At 38.9% G+C, this 13,215-nt stretch overlaps 1 protein-coding gene across 3 annotated transcripts in view; it reads right to left on the bottom strand.

Annotated features, from left to right (window-relative positions):
* LOC121643502 (complexin-2-like) overlaps positions 1-12,526 on the bottom strand; it is a 67,908-nt gene extending 55,382 nt beyond the window's left edge. Inside the window, exons 1-2 of one of the 3 annotated variants that reach the window (XM_041990950.1) lie at positions 12,179-12,526; positions 11,250-11,367 (exon numbers count right to left, since the gene is read on the bottom strand). In XM_041990950.1, the coding sequence (XP_041846884.1) occupies positions 11,250-11,280 (31 nt within the window). In that variant the 5' untranslated portion in view covers positions 11,281-11,367; positions 12,179-12,526. Of the gene's footprint in view, positions 1-11,249; positions 11,368-11,649; positions 11,823-12,178 lie in introns of those variants that run through there. The other 2 variants (XM_041990949.1, XM_041990951.1) reach the window with 2 other exon arrangements.
* Positions 12,527-13,215: the final 689 nt, after the last annotated feature.

Raw genomic sequence — 13,215 nt, 5'->3', positions numbered from 1 at the left:
TTTTGCAGTCTGGCTCATTCAGTCGTATTTATTTCATTTCAGCTCTCAAGTTTAATTAGGAGCAGGATGTTTTGTTTTTTTTTTTTTTTTTCAACAAATACTTGGTAGAAGATTAAAAGAATCTTGAGGTTTTTATTTTGTGTTTTATATTAACAAATTAACAACTTGGTCAGAGAACTTACACATTTTCCTGTTGGGCATAATAATAAACCCTGTCTCAACCCATATCAAATAAATCTTTTAGATATTTATCTAATTCTTCACTTGGCTGAAAAAGAGTTTAACATGACTTTGCACCATGAATAATAACACTATCATTGTGCAGACTGGGGCAGATATTATTAGTGCATCAGTTTATCAGGATTGCATCGCTTCCCTTCTTAGCTCATTTCTTTGAACTGGGTGGAACTGGCCAGAAATCCAGCATGAAACATTATTTTTACATGTCAAGTCAGCTGAAAGCCAGTTAAGTGTGAAGAAACTCATCTGAGCTGCTCCCAGGCTGCCCAGCCAAGCGCAAAGGTTTTATATGAAATCCAGCAGGAAGCGTGTGTTATGGTGAAATTACATGTCATGTTATCTAAACCTCTGGTTAAATGGTGACATCTTGTACGGTTTGCTGCATGCTAGTGGTCTGTTAGGAGTGAAGGTGGGGCTGCAAACAGGTTTTTGCAGAAAGTATGAAAAGGATAATATCTGAAAACTTCAGGGCTTTAATAATATGCTGCATTGTCACAATGGTGTGAATAAATCCTGTTTTAGTGTGTTATGCAATGTTATCATCAAATAAAACAAAGCTCAACAGAAAAAGTCAAGTTTCTCTTTACATTTTTTTCACTCATCTCCCTAAGTTTTTTGCATCCTCTTTGTAAAAATAGTAAAGTCTATATGTATCTTATTAGCACAATCTGGATGAAGCCAGGTGAAAAACACAGAAGGAGCATGTCGAAGAAGGCATGCGAAAGCCTTAAACCAACTAAATGTTATTTCTCTTGATTTGCATAACAGCAAATAATTTGAAAACAATTCCACATCAGATTTGCCACACAGAAACTCTTTTTTCCCCTTGAACAAGTAAAAACTGCATTAACTGGGGATGTCAGGTCACACATTTCTTATGTCCTATAGGGCTAATCCTAATTAATCCTTCAGGATAATAATATGTTATCTACTACATGACCACACAACCAAAGCACAGGGAACTGTCTCATGTGACATACTGTACTGATTTTTCACGGTTAAACCATTAATATTAGTCACAACACTTTACAATTAATGCCTGTATCTGACATGACAGTCTCACACATGACCCACTACACCCGCATTACTTTAGCAAATGCCCTGCATGTGTGTATTTGTGTGACTAAATGTGCATGCAGCTGCTGTAACTGCTTACAGCCATAGTTCCTGGCCTTTTATGCCTGACAGGCTCTGCAGTTGCTGTCAGATGAGCTTATTTACTGCTTCTCTGAAAACACCCGTCATGTTTGTGTGTTTAGTGGCTAAACTGTAAGGTTTTTTTTAACTAATCACAAACACATTCTGATAGAACAATAGGGGTTTGCTTTTTCCCCCCCTCCTACTCTGTAAATCTAGATGTCTTTTTCTTCAGTGTGATCACTTTCCACTGAAATATTTATTTATATAAACCAGTAATGAACTGAACCATTTTAGACAGGTGAAAAGCAATTAGCTGCAAATTTGCTCAAGCTGTTGCAAATCAAGGTTCATAAATGTGTCCATGAAAGGTAAAAATGTTCTCACATTTGTCAAAAAAAATCCAATTGCTTCTAGTTCGCTTACAGCTAATGTCTGGAAAGTTGTTGTGACCCAGTGTGGACCACTTTACATGAATAACAGCTTTTCTTTCTGTCGGATCCCGACTAAAGACACACTAGGAAGCCACTTACTGAAACATAGAAGACTCTTACAGAGTGAATACCTACAATTATTACCATTATAATCATTAAACCTGATTTTGTGCCTTTAAAATGCTGCCCATCCTTTTTCTTTTTATTAGATTGTTATAGCTTGCTATGATCCAGACACCATGTCTTGGACCAACAGACTGGGCAAAGTTCTGTTTGTTCTCCTTTTCATTTAATTAAAATACATTCAGAGGCCAGTTGTGGCCTCAAGATTTAAGATTTAGTTCATTTCTTTTACTGTTTTGTTGCTCATACAGTAAGCCTCCAGTTCAGGTAGTGAAACTAAAACATATTAATGGAAATTACATGTGCAACGCTGAGCAATATGAATATCAAACTTAAAGTTTTATTTAGAAATTGCATCACAAAACATCCAATAAAAAACAGTGATGCTACTGTACCTGAGCTCTGTGTTTGATGGGTTTCTTTTTTACAGTAGGTTGCACTGTGAAGTCAATTTCAGCAATAAAACAGCTGAGATTGTCAAATGCAAGTAATTGTGGTACTTTAATAAATGATTTAGTGGGTCTGGTTACCTTTGTTGAGTAGTTGGTGACATGCAGCAAATGGCTGACCCTAGATCAGCTGAGCTGAGAACCTCTGTGTATATAGTACCTGCTCTACCAGGTGAGCTGAACACGGCCCTGTGATAGTGGTACATGGGTAACATGTGGAGACACTGACTGAATCTCGATAAGAAGTACCAATTTTAAGCAGTTCCCAAAACCTTTGTTCTTTGTGTGTTTAGGAACATCTAAAATAAGAAATACACCAGAAGGTCCATTTCTGTTGTTGCCAGGGTTAGTTTGAGACACTGATACACTGAATATAAAGGACTGAGTGCAAACATACTTGACTGAACAGCAGCATTCAGCAGGGCTCAAACCAATCTAGATCCGTTTGCCCTCTTGCATACCGGTATATTAAAGCTATCTTTCTTTGTATTTTTGTTTATTTTTCATTTTTTTACTCTTGTGTTTGGATGTGTTTGGAGGGAAATTGTAACATGTACATTTTCATTACACACAACTGCATGCTCTAAAAATGTTAAATAACTTGTTTAAATAACTTGTTTTTATTTGGAAAATTGTAACAAGCTTATGACATGAAACTGTAGCAAAAGTGGTGTTCTATAAATATAAGGTGTTGAGAAATGCTGATGAGGATGTAGGAGGTGGTAGGAGGTGAGAGAGAACTGAACATAAGACACATCTGATTATATTTCTTAAAGACTCTTTGCTGCTGTTCTATGCTGGTGGTCCCCATTGGGCTGAAACTGGGCTGCAAATTAGAGGTTGTTGTTTTCTTAAATATGACCTATTTTTTTTTTTTTTTCATCCAGTTCAAAACAACCTATGATTACATTTAAAGCATAAATGACCTCTAGTGGTTGTATGAGCAACTGTATACTTAAAAAAGAAAAAAGAAAAAAAAAAGAAAAGAAAGGAAAATGGCTCCCATGAACACAATGATTGTCTTAAAATACAAATATATTTTGTTAATGCTTGGCCAAGTCTAAAGTCTTGAGGACGATATGTTCTCCAAAAGAAACACTTTTTTTTCCCTCCCATCACTCAGCATGACACCATTTTGGGTCATGTTAAAGGGTATGAATGAACAACTTATGAGACCGTTACGATTGGAAGACTTGTTGGGAAATTACGCCAGTCACAGATAAGACGTCAAAGGTTAAAATACATTTAAAGCAGTGTGGACTTCTTTTGTTTGTTTCGCTTCAATAACGCTTTTGGAGTTTGTGTTTCTGCAAAAACAGTCCTGAATAACTGTAGTGTGTATATATGATACCACCAAATGATTTGGTGGGATTATCTGTTGACACACTGAAGTTTGTCGTCTCAGAGAGTGTTTATATGTTTGCCCACTGGATGTGTGAAAATGGCTCAGGCTGCTATATCTGTACCTTTATGGCGCTGTTCTGCCTCCTGTGGTTTTCAGCTGGGCAGGCGGTCTGTCGCATCCCACTGATTACGACTCCTAACGTGTGTGTGTATGTGTATTCTGAGGTTTGTCAGTAAGTTTGAATGTGATGTTGTTGTACTCTGTGTATTTCTGTGCCCACACATTTGTGTACGGCTTGCCAATTTTGTATGTGTCTTTGTTTGCATAAGCATCATCTCTTTCTCTCATACTTGGAAACTCACAAACACAGACAACACATACACACACTCACTTACACTCTATCATCTTATGCCAGCTAAAGCTTACAACTAATGTCCTCCCCGGACTCTGCGCCTGTCACACACAACTCTCTAACTCCCTGTTCATCTTTTACACACAAATAGACACTGAAACACACCCTCATGCACTTGCACACACACACACACACACACACACACACACACACACACACACACACACACACACACACACACACACACACACACACACACACACAGCCACAGTCTCCACTGTGTCTGCCTGATTGAGGTTTCCTTGCCTCGCCCTTTAGATTTACTGTTATCGTGGAGAGAGTGAGGCAGGATAGAAAGTTAAATTGAAAGATGGAAGAGCAAAGTGAGAATGGAGTGAAAAGAGAGAGCATTAAGGAAGTGTGTTTAGAGGGATGAAAGGTGGCTGTACAGAGGGAGAGAAAACAGCAGAGATGAGTAGATTAGGAGGGCTAAAATGAGGTAAAAGCGATGTAGGGCGAAAGTGTTCAAGAGAAGAAAGAGTAGAAGCAGAGATTAATGAGTAGAAGCAGAGAAGAATGAGTAGAAGCAGAGAAGAAGAGACACTCAAGGCCGTCGAGGACAGAAAACATCTCCCATTAAAACAAGATTACAGCTTCTGCCAGTCCAGAGTGCAGCGCCACTTTACAACCTCTGCCGTTGGCCGCTGATGATATAACACCCCCTTTAAAAGATCAATTTGTCACTTTTCATCTCCTCCTACACCTATTTCTCCTCCTCATTCCACTCCAGGCAAGAGAAGATCGGAGCAGGAGAGGAGGAGAGAAGAAGGGAGGAGCTGAAGTTCCAGCTTGATGGAAAGAAAGCTTCGAGACTGAGATTGCTGCCTTCAATTTACGAGCATTTTTGATGATGTCATCTGTAATAAATCCTCCCCTCTACTCCGGCGTGGTTTCCTGTTCTTGTAATAAGAGCTTTTATGTGCACACACACACACACACATAGCTTTAACTATCTTGATGATAAATGCCTCTATGGCCTTGGCAAAATTATTTCAGCCAGAAATATATTTTTAATGATTCTGCAGTCATATTTAAGGTGAACTAAAAAATTATGAATTTTTCAGTGATTCACGATTTGTTAAATCCAAACGGATTAATAAAAGCTAACACAAAATTGTTTTGATATCCTTCAAGAACAAATATTCACAACTTTGCTAGTTCAGCCTTAAAATGAACTACATAAACAGAAAAACAGCTACTGTTTTCCAATGCAGTAAATGCAGATTATTCAATTCAGTGTGTGGTTGACAGTTAAGGTGACATTTCAGCACTCTCAGTGCATGCGTCTTAAAATGTTGCTAGACGTGTGGGATAAACTAACCTGTTATAGTGAGCTAGCATTCCAGGCAGTCTTGTAAACATTTGCTGTGCCTATAGTGTCATTTTTAGATATTTTTGTGATGGTCAAAGTATCTTCAATGTTCCAAATATTTACAACAATCAAGGCTCTGACAGCACACAGATTATAAATAATGTAAGGTACATATATTAATCAAATAATGACACAATGCATGCTTAATGCCAAATAAAAATAAGCTGCTGATAATGCTAGAGCATTAACATTGTATTCTGTTCTGTCGATGCATCCTCCTTCTGACAATTATTTGGTGTTACCTCATTAAGTTGGTATGTAATGTACACACAAAATAATTTGAAAATAGCTCACATTGTTTCTTTGCAGAGTTTTTTGCAAGAAGGCCAAAGTGAAAGCAGGCCATGCGTCACAGAAATTTTTCTGTAGTCGCTTATAGTTCGCTTATGCTATATGTGCCACTAGTTGGCAGCAGTAGCATGATGATTCGCTTAGATTTATCTCTTCAGATACAACATATGTTGTCTTTCACATGTCCCTGACATAATAAATTCACAAAACTTATGGTACTGAAGGAGGTAGGGGTCATAGTGGCAGATGAGTGCTCCCTTGGTGTGTAGCGAAAAGACCTTGCTTGTCACTGTGTAAAACAGACAGAATATAAACCAGAGCTCAATTTGGAGCAGATGGAGTGTATGTTTCTCCTCAGAGTGCAAAGAGAAGGAGTGAGATAATAGCCTACAACTAATCCACTGCATAGCGAAAAACCCATTACCCTTTAAAGAAGGAAATAAAAACTTCTTTCCCAAGATGGAAAGAGATACTCTGCTAAAGGTGAAGACCTGGCAGAAGGTGCCTGGTTTTTCTCGCGTGTGAAATTTCTTTTATGCACACTTCAGCAGCTTGATTTGTCTTTATTGACAGGAAGACTTGTAGCAGTTGACAGTGGGCACCTGCAGCTCCTAGGACACCCCCTAACATTACCACCACTTGTTCAAGCAAATGTGGCACACATACAGCAGAGAGACAGACAGCCTTAACACAAGTGTGTCTGCAAGCATTAGTTTATAAGGAAATCTGCCATATTTTAACTTTAATTCATCTCAGCTAAGCTTCTGTCATGCAGCACCATTCATTAAACATGCAACTCAAAATGGTTCATAGTCTGAAAAGCACAAAAAAAAAATCAATAATACAACAATAAGACATTATGAAATATTAAATATTAAATGGGGGGGGGGGGGGGGGGGGGGGTTGCAACTTTCTTCCAGTGCAAGTTTGCTTTTACACTTTCCCTACTAAAAAAAAAAAAAAGAAGACAGACCTTTTAAATAACATATTCCTCTCCTTGCCAGAGGCAGCACTACTTAAAGAATTACTGAAGGAGAAGATCTGTCTGCACAATAGATGAGTATTAGCTAGTTTTCACTTTCAAAAATATCATTGTAAGAGTTCAACAATTTGAAATGCAAGTGGATTTTTAAACTTTTCGGTCAATGCATTCATTCAGTAAACCCTCACTGGATATGCAGGTGAGCAGACAGCCCAAGTATGTTCTGTGAAAATGAAGACATATGAAATTAAACAGCACCATTGCAGCAATATTGTCATATCACTGAGCCACTGAGAAAAACACCTGCACACCTGACGATGTGACAAGCTTTTCACTCAACATTGCAAACGTCACCCAAAATGCTTCATCAAGCTTCCAAACAAAACATCTGAGTCTTATATCTGAGTATAAATCTGTGAACAGCAGGTAGATTTAGGTGGTGAGTCACATCCAGCAGCTCTGTAGTAAAATAACATTTTGTCATGGGATGGAGAGCACATAGTCAAGAACGTGTGTGTCTTTTTGCAAACATGCAATGAGAGTAAACTGTTGTTGAAAGTTATCTCAGTTTAATTCAGAGGACCACAACTTCCTCCTAATATCTTTCCTCCACGGTGTTGCTACAAAGAAAAACATCAACTGATAACGATCTTCAGTTATTCCTGTTTCTACTTCAGGTTTTTGTCAATGAAGGTGGTGCATTTATTCCAACCCTTGTTGTGCATTGGAAACAAACTAAACCTGAAGATTATCCTTTCAGTATTAGACTCAAAGTAATGTATTGTTTATTTATATAATAACATAAACTGTTCTCTTCAAAATACAACCCCAAGTTGTTTATTCTTTTTTATTCAAGCAAAGACTTATGAATAATAATTACTAAAGAAAATGCACCCTCTAGTGGTTGTGACTGAAACTACATTTAAAGAGTCAAACTGGAGTTGGTATAGCCAAAATGGTGACAGTGGCGTCATCCAAAAAATCATTTTAGTCCCAAATCTCAATTTAATGTTTTTTGTTTGTTTTTTAAACCTCACATAAAGCTAATTATGCTACTGCTTCAAACTAAGCAGGAAAAGGGCAAAGGTCATCACAACATGTGTGTGTGTGTCACAAAAGCATTTGAAGGGAAAATTTTGATTTGGTTTTATTTTTTTGTATGTGTAAAGTGGGATTTTAAAAAGTCCTTATGAGTACTAGTTCATCAAAAGGGCCAATTTTATCAGAAGAGACAGTGCGTCTTATTCAGTTACTTGGACTGGACAGATGTGTTACATGAATTCATACAAAGAGATCCCATCCAGTGTTAGACCAACATCATCCTAACGGTTATATTGGGTTTCAGATTAAACATACAGTTTTTATAAGATTATGGTTTATTCTTGTCTTGTTTTCCTGTATTGAATAATGCTGATCCTCTAGCTTACTTCTTTTCCTTTGTGTTGGTGTGTTGCCCAAAATAACATGTGCAAACAACTATTTATTGGCTTGGCAACTGTCACATGTGCAAACATGTTGACACAGAATCTCTGCACCTGTTGTTGTAGCTGCTTTCTGTATTGGTGCAAGGACACAGAATTTACATGCTTTGCTAAATTAACAGGATTTCATAACTCTCAGCTGCAGTTGACAACTTGAGTGCTCCAGGTTCAGCACTCTAAGAAAAGTCCCAAAAAAATGGGTAAAATTTCACCATAAAAATGTGAAGACATTTTTCTGTTGTATTTTTCTACAGTACCCATGTTTTTAATTTGTGCATTGCATCTCGGGAACAAGAACCTCAGACGAGTGCAAACACTGTGGAAGACAGATGTCATCATGAGGGGAAACATCACTGGAAACACAAATTTTGTTTGAATATAAACTTTTTTGTAGTGATTAATCATTGTTTCATGTTTTCTATAGACAATGTCTCATTATTAAACTAAATATGTTGTTCATAAAACTTTTAAACATTGTGCAGTGTAATAATAAGGTTAGCAAAGATAAATGACATGATATGGTTCTGTTAGAGGGGTGGGGCTATTTTCAAAACTCAGTGTATCTGGAGTCCTGTGTTCTGGAGTCATCTGAGATTTGTTTTCTACTCTTCAAGTTCAACAATAAAGTTTGACATAGCTTTAGTATCCTAATAACACACACTTTTCTCTAGATTCAAATAATTTAATTTGATTAAATTATTTTCTTTATTTCAGTGTGGTATCATTCCATGAAAGCAACAGGGCATATACTGTACGGTGAAAGTACAGAATGTTCCATTATCAGATTAACAGGAGTATCTGCGCACGTGAAAATGTTGTGCTAATCTTCTGCCAGGACATTATACATTTTTCTACGGGCATTTTTCATGGTGTGAGAGAATCATACATTTTCCTGGAGGATAGCTTAAGGCTAGGGCCACACATAAAGATTATCTGGCTGCATTTGTCCCAATTTTGCCCTTCCCGGCCAATGAAGGTAAACACCCGATTGTCTTATGTCTTATAAGATTTACCTACAAAGTTACCATTGGGTCTAAGGTGTGTTATGGGCGAATTCATCCCAACAATCGGATTCTAAACGGGTCATGGCCGACAATTGGAAGTATTGAATATGTTCAATATTTACGACCAAAAATCTTCACGTGTGGGGAAAGCCGACGACTCCTAAGTTGCGACCGTGTGGATTATGATTTGAAATGTAGCCAATCAGAGAGAAGGCTGACTGGGGAGCAAGGAAGGATATAAAGTCCATGTTCACGCTGTCTCCAGTCTGTTATCTTGGTTTTTATTTCTGGATTTTTGGGTTAGCAACAGTCGCAAGACCACCATTTTTTATTATTTTTTTATTTTTGGGGGTCTTCTAAAGAAGAGTTTAGGTCATCTATTGGAAAATCATCAGATTCTCCAAACAGAGAGCAATCTGAGCACTGCCTATTAAAGGAAAAATGCTAATTACTCATAAGTATTACACATAGACCCAATTTAGAAATCGTTTATTTTGATTAGTTAGTCAAATATTATCCTAAATAAACTAGATAAAAGGGGAAGAGTGCTGGGCAATGCAATGACAGCAGTGTAGCTTCACAATTCACATTTTTATTTACACTGAGTGAACCAGTGGTTTGGACTGATGCTCCATTTAAACTGAATCATATGATAATTGGTCCACATAGTTGTTCATTGAGCACATTCACAACAGGAGTTTGTCCATTATCTTGTTAAATACAAATTGTATTTTTATCCTCATGTTGTTCTCAAAGCTCAAGAGGAAGTAAAGGTTTTTGTAAGGCTTTAAAGCCAACAGGGTCCCCCAAGTTTCCATGATGCTCCTGTAAAAGTGACGTCAACCCGTGGCTGAAAACAGAAGCGCCCTCCTACCCCCACCCCCACCCTACCCCACCCTTTTTTTTTTTTTTTTAAGCAACACTTGCGTGAAACAGTGACCAAATGTCTTGTAAGAGTGGGTAACGGCATCTCGTACATGTTTTTGAACTAACAATGACAGTTTTGGTTATTTTTTTGGTTTTAATTCTAAAAATGTTTAACTTGAAAAATGTGACGTCACATTTTTTATTAATCTGTTTTGATGTAAAAAAACGTGGTGGGAATGATTGCATATCACATAGGGGTCTTTTTAAGTAAAGGTGAAAGATTTAAAATCAGCCTTTCAGTGATTGTCAACCTTAAACAGAGCAGAGAATAAAGATATTTCAAAGCGCTTTGTTTTCAGTGCAGAAGCTGGTTAGAGACAATCCATTTGGTGGCCCGCCGCGGACAAATTACCAAGCGTCACTCTTTTGTGAAAACCACTTAATTCATTTCACCTTCCACTGCACCATCCGCAGAGTCATGCATGATAACCAGTTCATTTTCCTTCAAAATGCATTAATCTGTGATGATAATCTCATGTCCGGGGAGTCCGCAAAAGCAATTAGAAAATCATCCACATGTCTGAAAGCTGGAAAGAAATTACTGAAGATTAGATTTTGTTTTGATTATCTTTTTCCCGACTTCAGGTGGAAAATATGCACTCAGCATGTTGAGATAAAAGTCACTGCGGCGTCCAGTCAAGAGGCATCACCGTCTGACTATCGTAAGACTGAACAACGGTGAAGACCTCTTTTAAATGGTTAGTAGGTTGCATTCACTGAAACGTGAAATGGGCTTTTGGTCACAATAGTTTAGCGTTACAAATTACTACTTCAGTGAGCTGCACTCTGTGAGCCCCCGGGGCCAACTGCGCCATTTGTCCAGCGATCCAGCTCCAAATGTGGGGGAAAAAACGCACAATGCACAAAAAAGCGCACATCAGAAGACAAAAAGAAACAAGTAAACCACTTGATTTAACTCCAACTGAACCAAAAAGAAAGGTAAAGTTGCAGGTGTAAGTATCAAAAAGTAATACGTTTGAAGAAAAACAAAACCTCCAGACAATGGCATCCTCACCACTTCTCCGATAAATATATTAAAAGCTTGAACTTACCTCCCAAAGCTTGTTTCATAACGAAATTCATGATGATGGCTTTTTATTCCCTGCCTTCCTTATCCGAGCGATGTTACATTCAATAGTTGAGGAAAAGTAGAATCCTTCGTTGACAGATCTGGAAGATGTCATAAACAACCAAAACGGACATCACTATGCGTTCTCTTTGTTGGACACTTTGAACCCCTTAAAAAGATATGTCAAGCAGACAAACCACGTTACACATAACTTCGCTGAAATAATAATAATAATAATAATAATAATAATTCACATATGACATATAAAGGCAGTACTCGAGTGTAATGTACAGGGTTCTTCAATGCGCCAACTGAAGGACACCAAGGTCAGCTGTTCAAACACAATAACAAACACAGCCCTGTGGATTTAACAAACTACTGACCGAATCAGCAACTACTTCGCTGTTTCCTTGCGAAAGCTGCGCTTTTCTGATATTTCCGCACAGGGGAGGATTTATCAGGGAGTGACTGGAGTACGTGTCACGACAGTAGCCTAAGTAGCGTAATAACCTCCGAGCTTTTGCCTGCAGTTGAGCGAGTTTTTAAAAAGTGCTCAGTGGAAGTCCTCAGCTTGGCAGGACAGTGTGTTGTCATGCAAGAGGACTTAACCACTCCTGTGTATTTTTCCTGATCATGTGGTAAAACTTTCCATCCTCCATTGGAGGGACACAGGACACAGCCATCCCACTCCGGCATAAAAAGCTGCTCTCACGGCACGAGATATGCCGACTGATGCATGCATGTGCACAGCTGCATATGCATCGAATGTGCACCAAATATGGTTTGAGAATCAACATTTGGTTTTATGCATGCAAAGGGGCACGCATTGTGGAAATGCAGACACGCGGGCACTTCCTTATACGAGAGCGGAGGCTGATTTCAGCACCACCGCGACTGGATAGCTCCACAAACCGCTCAGTTGCACTGAAGTAGCGGCATCAAGAATCGATTTACCTCCGTCCGGCGACTGGATGAAATCCTCCTCACACACTCACACACCAAAACAAGGGTCACAGAGAACCAGCTTCAGCTGCAGCACCTTCCGAAATGAAGTTATCCTGCAGCAGGCAGCAGCAGCACAGGCTAATAACTGCTCGTCCCTTGCATCTCCGGCTCCAGGGGCTCAAAAAAAGGACGTCCTTGGCGCTTCCTCCTGTTTGCCGCTTCGTCTTCCCCCACACACACTCACTCACACACGAAGAGAGAGAGGAGAAGGAGGAGGAAGAGGAGTGAAGGGGGTGGTGGTTTGCGGACGGTGATGCAGCTGCCGTTAACACTGTGATGGGAAGGGGCGACCGAATCACAGAGGGATGGAGAGAGAAACGTCCCACGAACGTCCTCCTAACCGATACAGAGATAAATTATTCAGTCATTACGCTGCCTGGTTGCCCACCCCCTTTTCTCTGCAATGAAAAGCAAAATTCAGCTTGTGAGCTACCTTTAAACGGTAGAGCACAATATTGGCTTCAAAAATCTGATGGAGAACGTGTTGTAGCTTGGCGCCTCCTGGTTCGCCTGTGTTGTTGGAAGTGCCACACTTTCCTTTCGCATCCAGGTGGTGCCATTTGTAAAATTAAACAACCTTCCAAATAGGTGTGTTTAATGTAGCAACATGGACTTCTACCATGTGGTATTCTAAAGCTCAAATGTCATTGTGTTATATTCCTGTAAACGACAAGACATATCTGTGTGCACAGCCTCATGGGGGCCTCTTCTATGCTTTCCTGGATCACATCAGCGAGACAGTCAAATATCTAAAGACCTCTGACACCAAACTGAACAAGGAGGAATCCTCTTAACCCAAATAGGTACCGCTGGATCTATAGTGTTCCATTTACAAACACAGTGGAGACAAAGCATATCACATTTAACCCTCAATTATTTAAGGTGGATCTTTATTGTGGTGGTATGTAGAAATATAATCAAATAATATATTGGTTCATTAATCC

The sequence above is a fragment of the Melanotaenia boesemani genome, chromosome 7 (genome assembly GCF_017639745.1).
Source record: "Melanotaenia boesemani isolate fMelBoe1 chromosome 7, fMelBoe1.pri, whole genome shotgun sequence".
Taxonomy (NCBI): Eukaryota; Metazoa; Chordata; class Actinopteri; order Atheriniformes; family Melanotaeniidae; genus Melanotaenia; species Melanotaenia boesemani.
The sequence above is the reverse complement of the archived record's forward strand: the minus strand, read 5'-3'. Positions and strand labels throughout refer to the sequence as shown.